A 19,773-nucleotide genomic window follows, 5' to 3' on the forward strand; every position below is an offset into this window, starting at 1 on the left:
GATTTCACAAGAAGAAAGCAGCAAAATTGCACTTGAAGTTCAGTAATATTTCTTCCCTTTCACTTTGTAAGAGAAATAATCAAAACCAGGCATGAAAATATTGTCATTTCACAGTTTTCAAAGAATCTTGAGCCATACCAAATCTAGAGATGTATAACTACAGAGTGCACTTTAGAATTCCTCACAAGTGCTCATTCTGTTAAATACAAAAAATAATAACACGGTTGTGGCTATGTGACTGAGGCTTGAAATTAAGCTTATTTTCACATCTCTTGTATGCAGCTGATAAAAGCCAGTTGGTTAGATTAGATATACCTGGGCTGCTCAGTTTGGAAGGTATGAATTCATTACATAGGCATTTTACACTGCTTAATCCACAGAGCAGGATCAGCACCAGCCTATTAGGAGGGATTACACTCTGCACAGCCACACAGAGGATGGAGATAGAATTTGCAGAAATTTCAAAATGGAGAAAGGAACTGGGAGAATGCTGGGCTCTGAAGTCAAGGCATTAAGGATCATCAGGACATGATTATGAACCAGATGCAAGAGGCTTGAACAAGAGAAGCAGAAAAAGGTGGTGGAGCTGAATCAAAAAGGGAAAAGGCACAGCTGTGAAATTAAATACATGGTAATTGCTGTCTAACAGATTTGGAGGTTTATATGCTTGGCAGAGTTAAACTTCAGCTTTTTAAGTACTATAGTGGGACACAGTAGAAATGATGACATTTTACCTTTAAGTGAGCATTCTTTCCTGCAATCTGGACATCTTTTGAATGCTTCTCCTTTGGAGAAGGAGAGAACCCCATACGTGTACTAGGGAGAGATCAGTGAAAATAACATTTTTCAGTACGAAACTTTGCCTGCAGAGCCCTCTCAAGGATAGTTCCAACCAAAATAAACACACCCTCAGTAATTCAAAATCAAGATAAATACTTGTTAATTTTGTATATTATTTTATCAGGTATAATTCTGTAGTCTTTCAAGTTTTACTGAAGATTACTAAAGGGTATTTAGATTCCTTTAAATGCCTGACAACTCTGAGGATTCTCTTAATTGTCTTTAGGCTGAATTGAGGGATTCCCCATAGCTGTCACAGATTGTCATAGGTGCTGGCCCTTCCATTTACCCAGTCTACCTGATGTATCCGCTGTCATGGTAAAGGATAAGGTGTTTCAACAATCCTAAGAAAAATTTTGCACTGCTAGTTCAAAGGGCATAATTTACTATATCTAAAATGATAAGTTTTAAAAAGCTTTGTCTTCTGATTTTTTTCCTCATGATAGGTGATGTTTTTTCAGCTTCTGCTGCAGGGATGAAAGTGAGATCTTAGTGCAAAAGAAGCAAGCAAATAGCATTGATATTTTCTCATGTAGGTCCAAAATTTGACTTTCCAATAAATCTAAAATATTGCAAGACTTTAAATACAGTTTTAATACAGCTTTCCCTGTTGATTTGATGCAGTCAGATTATTCAAGAAAAGAAAGAAAAGCATTGTCTGATGGAATTCACAATAAATATTTGTGCTCATCAAATAAGAAACCAAATAATTTCCATAGAACGTGCTAGGGTAAGGTGTTAGTGTGAATTTTAAATGTGTACCTGCTGAAGTTACAATTTCTCAAGAGAGAAAAGACTGTCTCTCCAAACAGGAGAAGTCACACTGGAGTGTCTTGTCTATTGGAATTTTACCATAAGGGACAGGATACATTTATAATGTTAGACATAAGGGATCTTCTTCAGAGGAAAGCATAAAGTCAGGAGTGGTACAACTCAATATCTGTACTGTTTTAGTTAACACCAGAAGAAGGCATGATTTAGAAAGTAAACTTTGTAGTAATAGGACTATAAAGTGTTCTTAGTCTTTTGCCTGCCTCAGTTTTTCCTGGGTAGATCATCATAATTTAGAAGGGAGAAGTCCATGTCGTAGATGGAGATTCCTTTCTTTCTGTAAGGGTATGTTTTGAGGGAAAATATAGGTGATGGAAGCAATGTTCTTTAGCTTTCAGTCCTCAGCTTTATCCAATGTCACTTCTTAACAGCTAATTTCCATGTCTAGTTTAGCTCAAATTTATATGGAATATATAATTAGAAGTACAAAGATCCTTCCCTTTTCCTGAAACAAGATGGGAGCAGGTGAGAAAGGAAGCCGCCTTTTTCTCTGTTGTTTTTTTCCAATCATGTTGTTTCTTCTTTTGCTTGATCTTTAAAGGACTTTTAAGGTTGCAGCATTTTTGTTATGTATCTGATCTATTAGTTTTTTCCATGTCTGATTGCTCTTTAGGCATAAGGTATGTTAATTTGTGTTTTTTCAATATGCAACAATTTTGGTCAAGTCTCTGTCTATTCCACAAAGATGTTAAGATAAAAGGTATTTCAAATGGTAGAATTGAATAAACCTATAATTACACTAACAAAAGTGTTAGTTAGGAGATGGAGAAATACATTTAGTGCATATCTGTCAACAGAATAAAGAACAATTATAGGACTGTAATTGACCTCTAGACATAACACAATACAGTAGTTTTTGTAAATGCCTCTGCCTTCATCTTCCCATTACTCCAACACAGAAACTTGTCATAGACATCAATTAGTTTGTAGTATATATCACTGTAGAAAGGTGATGGCCACTGGCCCTGCATCCAGTCTCACCTCACAAGAGCATCCTTAAAAATCCTGTGTTGTCTGTACTTACTAAAGAGGTGTCATACTGCTTTTGAGGGGAACACCTGGAGGTAATGAAAACTTGGGAAACTAGACATTTATTTGAGAAAAAAAAGGAAATGTTTAGTTAAAAGCATGCAAATCCTGTCAATATTGAGCACTAGTGCTCTGAGTAAAGCAACTTTCTTTTATATTAGTAAATAAGTGTGTCAGTAGGGCTTAACCTCAGTGTTGCCATACACAAGAGTAGGCATATTCTTCAGAAATCTAGTTGAGGATGCTAAGTGTGCATTAAGATGTTTCTGTGCAGCACAGCAGAAATGTGAATTAGTCTCCAAGATCCCCCTCATCTGTTACAAGACAAACCCTTAGTAAGCAGAACAGCTAAGTCTTGCTCCCAGTTCGCTGGTTTTAACCTTAATAAACTTTTGGCTGCTTGAAAATGAAAAATCTCCTTTGCTTGCTTCACAGGAAGCTCAGCAGGTTTGTGATGGGGCACAGGGGACATAGCCCACATTCTAACCTAAAGCAGTACAGCACTGGATGTATTTGTGGTGCAAGATAAAAGTGAGTAACACCACCGTGCTATATGCATGCACATATCATGCAGTGTTAGACCTACGCTTGTTTTCATCAGTCACCAAGTGTGGCCTTTTGCTTACTTGAAAGAGGATTATGTTTCTTATACACTGTCTTCAGTTTTTTAACAAAATAACAATATAATAAAAAAAGAGTATTTTCCTCATGTATTATAGGAAACTTAAATCACTGATAGATATTAAATCTCTGTTTACCTGTTACAGCAATCAGATATATCTGATAAAAAATCAGTTTTTAGAAACTTACCATATCTTTGTAGAAGGAGCATTTCCAATATATTAAAGCTAAATACTTTTTAAAAGGTAAATGTTGAGTAAGTTAGTGTAAAAAAGAGGTTGCATATTACATGTCAATAGAGTCTGATCACCAAAAATTTGTTGTAGCCTTGGATAGATATTTGGCCATACTGAAGCTAATTCTGAAAGTACTGCTGACTTCCATGAACAACTCATAGCTATTTAACACAACTTTAACTTCTGCAATTAACTAGCTGCCCTTAGCTAATTTATGTACTGTTGTTGTAGGGGTATTTCTTCTGCCATGACTGATTTTTACATCTACTGTTTTAAAATTATGTGTGTTTCATTTCTGATGTCATAGCCATGACATGTAACCTACCATCTGTATCACTGCTGAGATGTTTCTTTCCTCTGCAAAGTGTGTTAGCAATTTTGCTGTATATAGTACATGATGATCTGATATGACATTTTTCTTCATGAGTAGAACAGGAAACTAACTCCAGAGTTATTTTATCTCTTGTCATAAGTGAAGATAAATGTCATAACACTGATCAGCCTTCATGTGTCCTGAATGTGCAGTTATTTGCATTTTCCCTTCACTTTTCTTTGGGACTGAAGTGGCTGAAATGGCAGTCGCAGCAAATGAAGTGCTGAGAATGTGTGGGGGAGAAAAGAAGATTCAATACTGAAAGATACTAATAACTTTTGCAGTGTTACATCATCAGAAGAATAACACTGTTTGCTTGTGTAATCTTCAGATATATTTATAAAGAAGAGCAATCACTGATCTGAAAATTTTTTCTTTGCTACTTGACTTTATGTATGTATGCTCATATCTGTTGTTGTTGTTGGCTTGTGCTCTATAAGATTTGAAGGTTTTTACAGATCTTGGTACTACTAAGGAAGAAATGCTGAGGCGCAGAATTTGGATTTTTTTACTTACTTATTTATCCTTGAACAATCCTTGATGCTCAGTGAGTGTTCAGTTCCTTTTTCAGCAGCCTCAATCAAAATACGAGTGCATGGTTCTCTGATGGCATCTCTGTGCCAAGGGAGATTAAGGGATATAACAAGCTTTTGAGCAGGTTTCAGCATCACCAACCAGCCTGAACTAATACTGCAGCATTTCTGTTTATGTGCTGAAAGTCTATTTTTGAGATGGTGTGTAACACTGCTACCAGGTGACTTCCAGCAAGGCACACAAATTTCACTAAGTTTTAAACCATTACTTAAAAGAGAATGGCTTTCCTAGAGGCTGACCAGCTGCATTGCCTTAGACCTCCCTTTTTCAACCCATCTCCCATGTTTACCTAAAGCCAAACTTTTGGTTTACTTTTGCTTTATATTTTTTATCATCAGATAAATAGATCTTTTGCTTTACTATTCCTTGTTGTCTGATAAAAAAAAACATTCAGGTCTGTCAATTGACAATTAACAGGTTAATCGACAATTCAGGTCTGTTAAGCCTACAGTCGACTCAAACCAAAGTGATAGGGAGCTACATGGAGGCATAAGGAGTTTTCTTATGGATTCCACAAAATTCTTCCCTATTCCTTTTCATGTTTCCTTATCCCTAAAGGGAATGTGCCTCTGAACTCCTTGGGTATTTAGCAGATCTGGGCATGTGTTGTCAGTCGTGGAATTATGAAAACGTGGAGAACTGAAGAGATACATGTAATCTAGGCATGGTGTGTGTTTATCTGTGTTCTTGACACTGCAGTTAATCAGGGGGGCATGGCTGTTACTGGTGACCAAGTATCACATTCAGGAAATGAAATTCTGACCTGCAGGAAGTAATATCAGAAAAAGCTTAACAGAGAATCACATAATGATGCTGAATTTTCCACCGCATCTGAAAGGTGGTCACTGGGAGCTAATGGACCAAATCCGGAGTTACTGTGTGTCTTTTAAGGTGACCAGGCTACCTTGTCACAGACTAGTTGTTGCATGTTTTTAGGTTGTAAGGAAGTTAAGGTAAATGTTTAGAGGAATGTGCAGAACTGTCTTTTGTATTATTCTGGTTGAAATGAATTTTTCCCTCTTGTGCAGGGTTAGGATTGTTTTCCACTGTAGCTTGTAGATGCCAGTGTGTACAAGTGCATTTCTTCTGAATGGTTGGCCTGATGAGGGTGAGGAAGGATATGCAAAGCAGACTCTTTTGCCCAGGTTCCCCAAATCCAAGGGCTGTACAATCAGGAAATGCATTATAGCATCCGTTGTTGCTTCAGCAGGGAAAGCGTGCTTTACATATGCAAATACTGCTCAGAAGTTTAACTTAATAATTATCAGCTGGAGCCTCTATTGATGAGCAGCTGAGGCTAATTACCAGCAACAGAATTGGAATTAACTGCTACTAGGCTTGCATTGAGCATGCTTGTCTCTAGCTTGTGGTTACTGTGGCAATTGTAGAAACATAGATACATACATTTTCTAAGCTTACATGTACTTATTTCTTGTACTTTCTGTCCTCTTAAAAAACACTGTAAAATGATGGCTTTTCCCCTTCCTGTTTCTTCCACAGTTTATTACTGAGCAGGAGCCAACATAGAATAGCTCCAGTCTTTTACATCCCATGCCATGAATGATAGTCACAGTAGTGTGTACAGCTGCAATGACACATTTGGGCACGTGCTTTACCTCAGAGAGCTGTAATGTCTGCCTGCTGCTGATTATACATTCTGCTGTATCAGGGCCAGTAGTCACCTTAAGACAAAGCTCACACCTGAGCAGGGAATACCTGGGTGTAAGAAATCCAAATGGTTAATGAAAAAAGAGATGCTGCTTCTCCATAGGAAATTTTCAGATTAACGAATCCCATTGTTTTCTCTCCCACTTGTGCTGTACACCAGGGAAATTCAGCTGGCTACAAATACTTACCCTGCAGATATCATTCATATGCCTTTTCCTAAGTGTGCTTTATTATTCACATCACACTCCTACAGGCCCTCCACAGCTTCCCTTCTAATTATTCCCTGCTTGCCCATTCCTATGAATAACCAGTGGCATTCACCCACATTCTGCCATTTAAGACGTTTAGTAGTCCATCCTGCTATGAATTGGATTTCTCATTTTCCAGGAGGTGCCACAATTTATTTAAATTCATCCAGATTGAAACCCAAAAGATTTATAATTGAGTTGCAGAAGGTTTCAGCTTCAGGGCACGGGCATCCACTAGGCAATGGTTGTGGTGGAGGTGGTAGAGGGCAATGCTTCAGGGCAGAGGCAATTGGGCTGGCTCAGACCAGCTAAAGCTGAGTTGGATGTGTTGCACTGCAGGAGGTGAGAAGCTCTGTGTGACCCTCTGGGTCAGCTTAAGCTGTGGGAATGGTAACCTCTGACTGAACGGGGATTTGTGTCTGTAACTGACCTAAAAGAGCTCATTTATTTGTACCCTACGTGATACTGCTAATTGTGACAAGGTTGTTTATGACAAAAAGTCACTGCTAAGGGATAACCTTAGGGTCATTGCTTCTGTAGAGAAGTGTGTTTGCCAAAAACCTTACAGGCAACACCTCAGGCCTGGTAGCATGGTCAGAGGACAGAAGGGGCATTGACCCTCTCCTCCTGTCACAGGGTGCTTTGCAGGGTGCTTGCTGAGTGTTGTTGTAGGGGATTTCCCTGCAATATGCCTTCAGGGTCCACACATATGAGTCTTTCTGCCTGTCACATTGTCAGTCCTGACCTGCTGCAAAGCTTTTGAGCAGAAAGAGAATACCCCTCTACCTTTGGGGAGATGGATCTTCTTTTCTGCTCTTTCTCCCCCGCTTCCCAACTGCTAAAGAAGTGGTTTGCCAAAAAAATCAGCATCTTTACAGGAATGGGACTTGGAGAAAATAACAATTTGTCAAGAGCACAGATGGCTTATTTAGAATCTAATAGGTATTAAGACATTATTTTCCCCAGGCTTTACTCCTGATATTGATAATGTGTTATCTTTGCCAAGTTCCCCTCTTGATAACATGTTATCTTTGTCAAGCCAAGTCCCTGATAAAATCTTATTTTCCCTCAGTGCTCACTCTGATAAGATATTATTTTCTTACATCTCTGCTGCCAGTGGAAGGGAGAGAAATGTTATTTTTAGTCCTTTTCTTGAAGAGGCACATATATTGCCAAGGCAATGCAAAACAGGGAAAGAAAGAATGAGAAGAACAAACAAAAAAAATCTTACTTTATTCTAGACAAGGAAATGAGCAAATATTTTAAGACTTACAGGCCCTTGTTTTGAATATGCTAATAAGCCAACATTCATAACTAGCTAATGAGACTGTATTTCTTTTGCAAAAGCAAACTATTTTTAAAAAGTCAGATCTGTTTCCAAGAAGGATGTTTATGTTTAGATCTTCTTCCTGCATTCTGTTGCTTCATGCTTTTTCTTTACCTGGAATCTTTTACTCTTTACCATCCCTATTAGAGAATTCCTATCAGAATTGCATTTGGTCAGCCAGCACATAAGCAGCTCTCTGCAGTTCTGCAGCATGATGCCATCATTGATGGTACAACTGCAAAGCCTTTCTGCAACACAACCCCTTCCCCATTTTGCATGCAGAGCAAATGCAGCAATGCAGAGAAAGTGGTTCTTGAACCCCTTCATTTGGTTAATATAAGAGATTGGAAGTTGTGTGATGAACGAGTCAGGGGACTTTGTAATTTATGAAGTCAAATTTGCCCTGAGGAATTGTTTCTGTCTCTACCACCGAGTTCATTACATGGTGTTCGTAAAACAATGATATTGCAAGTGGCTGCTAAGTACTTTTCCCCACATTTCCTGGATTTCCAACTTGCAGACTCCTGCATTACAGAAATGTTAAGCTTATAACTGTTGTATATGTAGCTGTCCTCTGAAAAATTGGAATGCAGAAAAGGTGATTATTTGTTGAAAAACTGTATCAGACCCATCTCAGGTGTGCATCCGAAAATGGTATTTTCTGTGAGTGTTAAGGACTCCACAGCTTCTTGCTTGACTGTAAAAGAGGGACTGACAGTACCACCTTTCTTTAAAAAACTTTTTAAAAGACATCACTGATCCCTGTGCTGTGCTAAGATGGATAGTAATGAGCATCATAGGCCAGTGAGGGAATAAATAAGTCTTTTTTTCATAACAGGATAGGTACGCGTGGTCACAAACAGAATGATGAGCTGAAACAACCTGTTAAATAGCTATGATCACCATCCATCCTCTGCACACAATGATGCTGATATTCTTTGGAAATAAAGTGGTGATCATGCAGGATCCTGTCAGCAAACACAAGGGAATGACCGCAAAGATTGAACAGGAGACCATCATTCTCACATTTCCAAATTTGTAAGTGTTTGCCTTCAGTGGATGCTTGAACCTGGCTGGACACCAACTACCAAAGCTGCACTGTCATTTTCCCTCTTCAGCTTCACAGGGAGAGAAAATATAATGAAGAGTTCATAGGTCAAGACAAGAACAGAAGGAGGTTAGTCACCAATTACTGTCACAGGCAAAACAGAGCTCAACTCAGGAAAATTAATTTTATTTATTACCAATCAAATGAGAATAGGGTAGTGAGAAATAAAACTTAATCTAAAAAGCCCACTTTATTTTCCATCTTCTTCCCAAATTAAATTTACTCCTGATTTTCTCTCCCTTTTTTCTTGTAATGGTGCAGGAAAACAGGGAACGAGGCTTGCGCTCAGTTCATCACATGTGATCTCCTTTCTCCTCACACTGTTCCCCTACTTCAATGTGGAGTCCCTCCCATGGGAGATAGCCCTCCACAAAGTTCTTCCAAGAGAGTCGTACCATAGGCTGCAGTTGTTCATAAATTGCTGCAGCATGGGTCTCTCCCATGGGATACAGTCCTTCAGGAACCCACTGCTCCAGGGTGACACCCCGACACAGGTCACAAGTCCCACCAGCAAGCGTGCTGCAGGGTGGGCTTCCCCACAGGGTTACAGCCTCCCTTGGGCATCCACTTGCTCTGGCATATGGTCCTCCAGTGGGCCTCCATGGAGTGCAGTGGCACATCAGCCTCACCACGATCTTCCCACAGCTGCAGGGAAATCTTAGCTCTGTACCTAGAGCACCTCCTTCTGCACTCACCTTGGTACCTGCAAAGTTGTTCCTGTCCTGTATTCTCACTCCCCTCCTCTGGCTACAATTGCTTCTGCGTAGTGACTTCTTACCCCTTCTTTGTGGTCAGCCCTTAGGCAACCACTGCTTGTGATGGGCTCAGCCTTGACCAGCAGCAGGCCCATGTTGGAGCCATCCAGCATTGGCTCTCCAGGACATGGGGAAGGCTTCCAGGAGCTTCACACACAGGCTGCCCCTGGAGCCCCTCTGCTGCCAAAACTGGCCAAGCAAAGTCAATGCACTTGGCAAGTCTGGTGTTCCGTGGGTGAAGGTTTTTTTGTATGATATGTTTAATTTCTTAATCCACTGCTTGTAGAGGGCTATTTTGTTCAAGGAAAGGACACTCAGAAAGTCATTTCCCTTTATATGAATAGCAGGCAATAACGTGATTCTTTAAGTAAGCCTAACCTTCAGTGGAATTGACTGGTTCAGGTTTGGGTTCAATAAAGCATGTTAATGTGTTCTTAAGTACCCTTAACAGCAGTGGAATTGAACACAACTTTAGTACTTAAAGAATTGCTGAAGTTCTTAAGTGCAATTAGTATTGACTGAGTCCAAGCCTGATGGTTGATTGGCATCTCCAGTGCAAACAACCTCTCCTAACTAATAACAGGTAACTTAACACGTGTTGTCCATGCCACATCCTGAGAAGGACTTAATAGTGATGGGGAGAAGTTCTTTTGTTGGAGCTGAGGGAACTTGTTTGGACTGTATGAAAAGGCTTCTTGTTACTTCTTGTGATCTGTCAAGTGGACATCAGCCTTCAGAGCACTTACTGTGACATCTTTCAGTGTTACAAGTTTCTGCCTCTGACACGTGAAAAGCAGGAGCTTTTCATTGGCTCATATCATGTTAGGATGAAGATGTTCTGTGCTTACAGACCTGAAGTAAATTGCTTGGACTATGTTTCCCTGTTAAAATGGTTGTTCAGGCAAGGTTTTCTGCGTCCAGTTGAGATCACACTGCAGTGTTTCACAAAAAGTTGTTGGAGAAAAGAAATTGGTAAGTGTGAGAATAGGTACTTTGGGATGCCTTAGCACCTACTCATGGAGGCACAAATCTAAAGTACCAAAGTGTCAGCAGAAAGAACTTCATTCATAGCTGCCCAGATAGCCAGGACCTACCAGAGCAGCCAGCTGAGCAGCAGTGCATGGAGTACTAAGATGTTGGGTGATTAAAGCTGAGCTAGAATTCCAGAATAGAAAGGATAGTTTATCTGCTTACACTAGGCTTTTATGTCTCTGTAGCCTTTTTTTTTTACATTAGAGTCCATGGAGTTCTCCACAATGGTCTTGATGTGGGAAAAAATAATGGTGCAATGAACTTGAAATGATTTTGAGCCCTTATCAGGGGGAGAGTAATGAGCGTGATTGCCTGCTATCCCATTTCTTTTTGCAAAATATTGGCTTTTGGTTAAAATTCTTACGCTTCAGAGTGGGCAGAGATAATGTGAATTTTCAAATGTTGACAAATGTGAAATAGAAGCATATCTTGTATCTATAGTCAGACTGAAGCACTGTCTCTGGGCAGCATCTTCCTCTTACCTAAGGAGCAGCCTAGAGTTCAGTGCCATTAGTTTGTTTTAAAGGCATTGCATGCCACTAGGCAGAGGATGAGTAATGGCTGAAACATATAGAAACCTCTAGACCTTGTCAAGATGTCAAAACACACGTAATTTGTGCCTTCTAACAAACAAACTGTAAAAAGTTTTTAAAAACCCTCCCAAAACATGCTCCATAATTTTATGGGCCTCAGTTCCTAACACAATTGTAAGCATTTTAGTTCAGATCAGGGTTGTCTGGAAAACTTGGGATCCCTGCTTCTGCATTTTTCTTCTCTGAATCAGAGAAAATTTTACTTTTCTACACTCTGCTTCTTTCTCTATTACCCAGGTAACCCTTGGATAAATGTTATTTTTTCTCTGTGCCTCTTTCCTTGGCGACTTTCCAATGCCGCTGGGTCCTTTTCAGAACTATCACCTCTCCCAAGTCTGGTAACTACAAAACAAGGAACTTGGCTTTAATGCCTGTCCTTTAAGTTCTCTATGTAAGAAAGAAAATGCCACCAGTTCAGTCCTTCTCCTTTCAAATTACTTTTGCTGGATTGCTTTCTGATTGCTTTATTTTGTCCAGTGTCCTAGGCATTCTGCTTAAGCTAGTATTAAATGAAATCTGTTACCTTAAATTCAAGTGATTTTCTATATGTAGAAAGATTCAATAATCCATAGAATTCAGAACTTACGTATTGTCAAGTTTTCTGAATTGTTGGACCTAGTGTGAGAATAAGTCATTGACTGCTGTCAACCATGAAATAATTATTCACTTTGTGTTTGGGTTTGTTTTGTTGACAGTGGAATTTTGCAGGTCTTTGTAGGTACTGTTGCATTAGCACAAGTCTGAAGTAAAAGGCTTGACACAGAAAAAAAAAAAACCTAAAGTTGAAAACTAAAACTGCCAAAGTTCAAAAATAGAGCAATAACCCCAAACGAATAATAAAAATCATAGCTGTATTATTATTTATTACACCATTGAAAAGTACACTACTTGCTTCAGAGCGCAGTAATGTTCCTTGTAGCGCTCCCTAGGACATCTTCAGTCCCAAGTCACACAGACCTCGTTATGTTTTGTTATGTTTTGTTATGTTTTCGTTATGTTATTTTATTTTGATTTAGATTAGATAAAAAGTGCCTAGACATCAGCTCAGAGCATTCTGCCAGTTACTAAAAACTATAAAATTGAAGTGCAGTGCTATCAGTTTAACTCTTCTACCAAGCAACACACACAAACGTCAGTGGTCCCTAACATTAATCCACTTACTCCTTCTTCAGAGATGAGATGAAACACACAGAACTAAATCAAATAGTATCTTGCCACCAGCCTTGCCAGCCTCAGATGTGCAAAAATTATGAGTTATGCAATCTCTGAATTTATTAAAAATATTACTTTATTTCTGAGTATTAAGATCAAACTCTGTTCACTTTTGGTTTTATAATTTTATTTCACATGGGTCCTGGAATTGTCATGTTGTCATTTGCAGCAGAGAGCTAGGATGTGAAAATATACCTAGTACATGATACACCTGAGAACAGTGAGCAGTATTAATAACAAAACATGACTTGTCCAGCTGTACGAACTCAGAAGAGATAATTTCAGAAAATATCTTGGACTTAGCAACTTGTAATAAAACACAGATAATTTATGTAGTAAATCAGTGCATTTCAACTAGTTGTACATTTCAGATGAAGAGTCTAGCTAGCTAATTCCTGAGAGGATTTCCTTACTCCTTTTACATACCAGCAGAAATATTTGCTACTGAGAGAACAGTAGTGGAGTTGCTGGCACTTAAAGCCAAGGCTGCATAAACACTGGACTGGTCTCATAGCTGCTGCAACTTCAGTCTGAGGCAGCAAGGTGATATTTTCTTTCAGTCCCTTTCTCAGACTATGCTATTTCTTCTAAATACTGTGTAGAAACAGTTGAACTTTTCTGATCACTATATCTGCAATTGTTCAGATGTACAAAATGATATCCTTTTCTAAAAGATAAGAAAAATTTTAAAAGTTTTAATTTTAGAAAAGCAGCATTTATGATCTAATGATTTATGTCTGTAGAATAGGTAAATATATATTTAATTTTTTTCCATATTTTGAAATGTTGATGAATGTTGTTCTGAGATTCACTTCCATACCTTGCTGCCTTTTCTGGTAATTATTTGAAGCTAGCAGAATTCAGTGACAAAGGCAGGAAGCAATGAGTTAATATCTGTGTTGGCTGGATGTTCACCACGTGAGCAGTTAAGATAGCCAGTGAAGTCCTTGGCTGGCTAGATTTGCAGTGTAATTGTGTATCTGATGATAACACAGGTTGGTTGTTCTTTGGGTGAGAAAAGGTGCTGTTTTTCTTTTTATCTGAGAGTGTCTACAGAATACACTCTTGCTGTCCAGTAATGGGGATGCAATAGAATCACAACCAAATGAGCCTTAGTTTCCTTAATTTGAGTATCAGCAGCTGAGAAATAACACAATTTCAGTTCCAGGCCCTCCAAGCTTGCTGGAGAAAGATAACTCAGTATTCTATTGCATGTCTAATTGTAGCATGGCTCTGTCCTTTATGTTGACATTTCTCTGTTGATGCACCCATTATTTTCAGACTTATCAAATATCTCATTAAATTTTGAATTAACTGTTTGCTGGAGCATTCAAGTTTCAACATGTCAGTGGCCAAACTCCAGAATTTGTCTTGAGACGTTTTTCAGTCTCAGATTTATCCATAACTGTTGCTAATGATAAATTAATAAATTCCAACACTTTTGTAGAAGATAGCCTGCGAGAAATGCAAGATATTCTATCCCGATGATGATGAAAATCAAGATAATGATTTATATACATAACAGGAAGTGTGTATACCTCTGTAACTCAACAATGTGAATTAGAATTGAGGATTTGATTTCCATACCAGTTTTTTTTCATGAAGTCAATTCAGAGGACTGCTCATCATTCATGTTAATGTGAAACAATGAAAAAGAACAAGCAATGAACAGGTCTTTGTAGTAGGGAGATAGTTTTGAGTCGGTAGGTGAAAAATATACTTTTTAGGGAGAATTTATAAACAATAACTGCATGGTTTCCATTTTATACACCACTCAGGCTGTTGCTTGTTTGATAAAACCAATGAGACTGTATGCGCTGGAAAAATCATTAAATAGCAATCGTGTCCCTGTACTTGGCACTGATGAGGTTACACCTTGAATCCTGCTTTCAGTTCTGGGTATTGAGGTGCTGGAGCATATCCAGAGAAGAGCTGTGCAGCTGGGGAAGGGTCTGGAGGACAAGTCCCATGAGGAGAAACTGAGGGAACTAGAGGGGCTTACCCTGGAGAAATGGAGGCTCAGGGGAGACCTTATTGCTCTCTAAAACTGCCTTAAATGAGAGTGTAGCCAGGTGAGGGTTGTCCTCTTCTTACAGGCAACAAGTGGCAGGATGAGATGAAATGATTTCAAGTTGTGCCACAGAAGATTTTGTTGAATATTCTGAAAAAATGACCTAATGGTCAGGCATTGGAATGGGCTGTTCAGGCAAATGGTAAAAGCACAATCCCTGGAAGTGTTCAAAAAATGTGGATGTGGATATGGACGCGGTTTAATGGTGAACATGTTGGTGCTGGATTAGCAGTTTGACTTAATGACCTTAGAGATTTTTTCAACCTTAGAGTTCTATAATTTTGTAATTTAATACATACAAGTAGAAAGTTACATCAGAGAAATACTTTAGTGTAAGATACTCATATATCATCACTGCAAAGGAATTTCTTGCTAATTGTGACACTGTGGATAACTCTCACTGTCTTTTGCTTTGCTTCAATTTGATTTTCATTAAACATTTTTGAGACACTTTACTTGAAGTGTTGAATTGAACCTTTTTATTTTTTTTTTAAATTCCAGTGAGTCTTTTTAAGCCAGAATACTTCCCAGAATTTGGCCCACATGTGTATTGAACATTTCTGCCTTGAACCTCTTACTTTTCAGCAACACATAATACTATGTTGCTGAATAAAACCCATCTGTTCCACACATGTGAATCAGCTGGGGCTACTGTTTGGCACAAAATGGTTGCCAAAATGCTGTCATTTGACTGCGGAGGAAGTGGGAATAGCAAAATTATTTAATCTTGCATACATTTGTAAAATATATTTAACTGTATATTAATTGCCTTTGAATTAAATCCTAATGTTCTTGACTGTCTTCCCAGACTAGAGACTGGCAGGCAGCCCTATGAGAACAAAGAAACACATGCTTATCTTTTGGTGTGATTCGAAAATTACTAGGACCTGTAGCTCGTAGAATTCAGCATTTGTCCAAGTTTACCGTGCACTTAAGCATGGCTTGGGAGTGCCAAGTCTGCATAAAACATGGCTGTATGTGAAGCGCATCTCTGCCTCACAACACCAACGTTAGAGGAGGATGCAGCTGGTGTGTTCTGACAGAAGTGCTCTGTTTCCTTGCGGTGCAGATGGGAAGCCGGTGTCGCTGTCCCCGCTGGAGTCGCAGCCGCACAGCCCTCGGTACACGGCGTCGAGCCTGGAGGTGCGCGTGCGAGAGGTGGAGGAGGAGAACCGCGCGCTGCGCAAGCAGCTCAGCCTGGCCCAGGCCCGGGGCCCCGCGCACCGCCGCGCCAACCACTCCAAAACCTACTCCATGGAGGAGGGCACGGGCGACAGCGAGAGCCTGCGGGCTGGCATTGTGGCGGGGAACAGCTCCGAGTGCGGCCAGCAGCCTGTGGTGGAGAAGTGTGAGGTAAATATGCCAAAGGAACGTGCTAGAAGCAAAGCTTGGTAGATGTGGTCCCTTAAGGACATTGCAGATCCCCGTTTCCTTCCCCTGAAACATTTTCCTCCAAAACCAGCGTCTTAAAGGTGGTGCGTGCGTGCAACTTTTTGGATAATTTTTTATTATTCTTTTTAAAAAAGCCTTTAATGCATTTGTCATCAGAATATCTTCTGAGTTTTTATTTCATCACAGCGTTTTGTCTTTTTCATTCCTGTGTCCCCAAACCTGATATAAAAATCAAAGCCTTGCTTCTAGCTGACTTCACTGCAGCTCTGCAGATAAAGACCTGTGGCGAACTGACCCTGTGTATTTTAAATAATAATTACTCCAGAGTGCTTAGAAAAGCCTTATTTCTTTGTTTCTGTGCCTATATTGAAACAGTTCAGGATTCATGATTAATTAAATGGTGGTTCATGGAGCCAGCCTGTGCTTTTGACTCACTTTGAGGAGTGTATCTGGATGTTGCTGTGGGAGCAGATGCTTTGTGTGAGCCGTGCACTAGCAGTGTGCTTGGCTGCAGGAACAGGCAATCTGCTTCTGAGACCGTTTTGGTGTGGTTGGTTTGGTTTTCGCCATTTTATGTCAGTACTTCTGTGGATGTCATCCAGATACTTAGTTGTGAGATGTCTGAATGATGACAGGTCCAAATATGAATAGATCCAAAACAGAAAGTCTCGCTTAAAGGCCTTGTGCCAATCTCAGCTGATAAAGTTATCAAAAATAACTTCCTCCATTTATTTCTACAAAGAGGGTAATACCATATCACCTTCTATCTTGCTTGCTGCCACTTGGAAGATAAAAGTTGAAAGAAAATTGGTGCAAAAGGAAAAAGAAATCCTAACTATCTCTTAATATAAATTCTGTTCAATGAGAAAATATCAAACACAGTTTGAAAATGAACTGCTGCTTTCCAGTTGGATATCTTTGTCCAACAAGGTAGAAAAAAGGAAACAATGTTATTGTAAGGAGAGGGAAGAGGAGGTTTTTGTTTTTCATTTTCCCTCCTCCACATAATGAGGGCCTGATTTTCCTCAGTGTGAGATTTTTGGCATTTCTTTTAATCAGGCAATCAGCAAACCTCACTTTTCCCTTATTATTATTATATTAAGGAGTGATGAGCCAAATCTCAGTTCTTGGTTGTTCAATGTACCAACCAATCTAGGACACAAAAACACTAGCTTAAAGTAGGGATAGTTTAAGTGGCCTTAAAGTTTGTAATGTGTTTTGCCAATGAGTTTGCTTGCTCAGTGGGGTTTAGCACTGCTGGAGGCAATGCTTGTATAAAATACGAAATCTCACATTATTTGCCATCCCCCTATTTCACTGCATGCTATTTTGATCTCAACTTCTTACTCTTCTCTTAAGGAATTCAGTCAGTAACTCAGTTACAGCAATGGAAGTGAAAATGAAACTTCCCTATTGCCAGATTTGCCAAGGGTCTCATCATTTATCCTGTTAATGTAGATTCTTGTCTTGTTTGTGTGAGGGGCATCTTGATGCCTTTCCTTCTCTGGTTCTTTTCTGTGTTTCAGATGTGTGAACAAAGGGGTTTTTAGCTTCTGACTCTGGAATATATCACAGCAAGAGTTGACAAATTGGGTAGTGAGAAACAAGGGTTCTTAGGAAGAAGACTCTTGCTCTGGTGGAGACTAAGAGTGCCAGGAATGGATTGTTCATTTCATTGAGTCTGTGCTTAGAGATTTACTGGTGATAACATTTCACAATCTAATTTGGGAAGGTCTTTAATGGTGATTAAAACATTTGAAAATGCAGTTACAATGAATGAACATTAAATCTCTGATAAAGCATCATCTATGTGATGTTAATTGTGATCTATATCAGATAGCTGTGGGTTTGTTGCATTCCAGCCACAGCCTTCTACTCTTGCATCACAGGAGAGCTCTTCTGATACTTTAAAATGGACCAGCATTATACTGCAAGAAAAATATCAGACACCCAAACAAGGGGCTCCTCCCTTGTGCGAGCAGATGCCCATTATGCCTTCCCAGGAGTAGACCATTTGAACACAAACCTTGGAAATATGAGTAAGCATAGTCCTTACACAGATGTCAGAAGTAACAGCAGGCTTCAGAAGGAGAGCATAATGCCATTGGAAGTTAACAAAATTTTATGCCTTTTTCTTACAGTGTTATCCCACTATCTTTCCATCTTGTGCCTCCCTAAACTGAGCATTTACTTGAATTGCGTATTTATAAATATTTTTGAAAGATACTATATATTAGGAAATTGATAATTAGCAGTATAGCATTTAGTGGCTTAGCAAGATACTTAACATTTGAAGCATTTTAGAGGCATATTTGTATTGTTCCTGTTCTCCACAGTATTGTTCAGTAGGGTTAAGTGTGTAGTGCTCCACAGCCATCAAAAACAGATCCTCACCAACATCAGCAGTGTAACACATGTAAAGCAGATTTTATCTGCCACTGGGGAAAAAAAACCCTGGAAACAAACACAAGTATTTTGTAACATACTTGTAATATCTCTTAATCACATTCAACAGTTATTTATGAAGGATTAAATATCTACAATGGAAAGTCTACTGGAAAATTACTGAGGTATGAAATGTCTTACCAAAGATTATTTTTAACTATAAGGACTAATACAGGTTTTTTAAACTCATTATTTTAACATTCCAAAAAGTAGCCCAAGGAGAAAAAATAGTTATGCGTGCTTATCTAGGCACTGTATACTCCTCATCAGTATGGATCTAGGGCCCAGTTCTTCATGTAGAAGAACTGGGTTTTGTATATTTTCTTCACATTAATATTATGCCAGAACATGAAATACTGCATTTAGAGGCAGGCTTTTCCTGGTGTGTAGTGGCTGAGGTAAGAGTTTTGAGCTACATTAGCATATACCTTGGTATGACTTAAACTCCCTTTCCTAAAGAAGCTTAGCTGCCTTAAGTACCTTGAAGCACCTACACCTGAGTGCTTCCTAAACTATTTACAATTAAAAATAGTTCAGTTGGTGTCCCTGATCCTCAGCCTGTAGGGAGAATGTTGTGATGCACTTCCACAGTGTTTTGATTACCTCTTCATATCTCTGTGTATAAACAGAAGAAGAATTCATTGACTCTGTATCGTCAGGCGTATCATCATTTCTTTTGTTGCTGCAGTTACAGAGTTACATTATCCAAAAGCATCTCCAGTGAATGACCTGAGTCCAAACTGCTGCAGCAAATGGTGAGCACATCCACACTTTGAAGAGAGGATTAGGAAGGTGGACACTTTGAATGCTCAGTTTGGTCCTGCAGCGATTTTGAAATATCCAGGCTAGAGTGTAACTAGTGTTATCTAAAACTGCCATGGAATGCCAGCAGTAAAGGGGCAAGTGTAACATGCAGAGCCTTGTGTAAGAAGTTTGGTGCGACATGTCGAGCCAAACAGGCAGGCTGACACTTGCAGTGGAAGTTGGAGCATTCTTTGGTCATGTGGCTTTAGTCTGTGGTGTTAGCTGCAGTCATTGGGTCTGGAGGTTGTGTGAATCACAGTGGCCAATTCTGGTGGGATGGGGGATACACTCTTCCAGCCATCTGCTGATGGATAAAAGGAGTTTGGGAGAAGTGTCAGTTTTCAAAATCTGAGAGGTGATGCTTACAGTAGTATGCTCAGGAGGGTGCAAGTTCTTTCAAGTGCTTATTACAGCCATATCTTGCCAGAATCTGGGTACAGCCAGCTGCTCTCAATCCAAACATGCATTTGGAACAAGAGTGGAGAAAACTGGAAATAATGTTTTTCCCCTTGGGATGCAAACATCTGCAGGTAGTTCCGGCTGATAACTTCATTTGGCTTATCTGTTTTTCCACTGACTTTGTTTAACAGTTAA

General features: G+C 39.4%; 1 protein-coding gene across 3 annotated transcripts in view; it reads left to right on the plus strand.

Annotated features, from left to right (window-relative positions):
• The window catches only part of LARGE1 (LARGE xylosyl- and glucuronyltransferase 1), a 286,266-nt gene that overhangs the window by 130,289 nt on the left and 136,204 nt on the right, over positions 1-19,773 (plus strand). For all 3 annotated transcript variants that reach the window (XM_054279879.1, XM_054279896.1, XM_054279887.1), the window contains one exon: positions 15,608-15,891. In XM_054279879.1, the coding sequence (XP_054135854.1) occupies positions 15,608-15,891 (284 nt within the window). The remainder of the gene's footprint in view (positions 1-15,607; positions 15,892-19,773) is intronic.

This window comes from Melozone crissalis, unplaced genomic scaffold (genome assembly GCF_028551555.1).
Source record: "Melozone crissalis strain CALT ecotype California unplaced genomic scaffold, PUWL_Pcris_2 ptg000004l_1, whole genome shotgun sequence".
Lineage (NCBI taxonomy): Eukaryota > Metazoa > Chordata > Aves > Passeriformes > Passerellidae > Melozone > Melozone crissalis.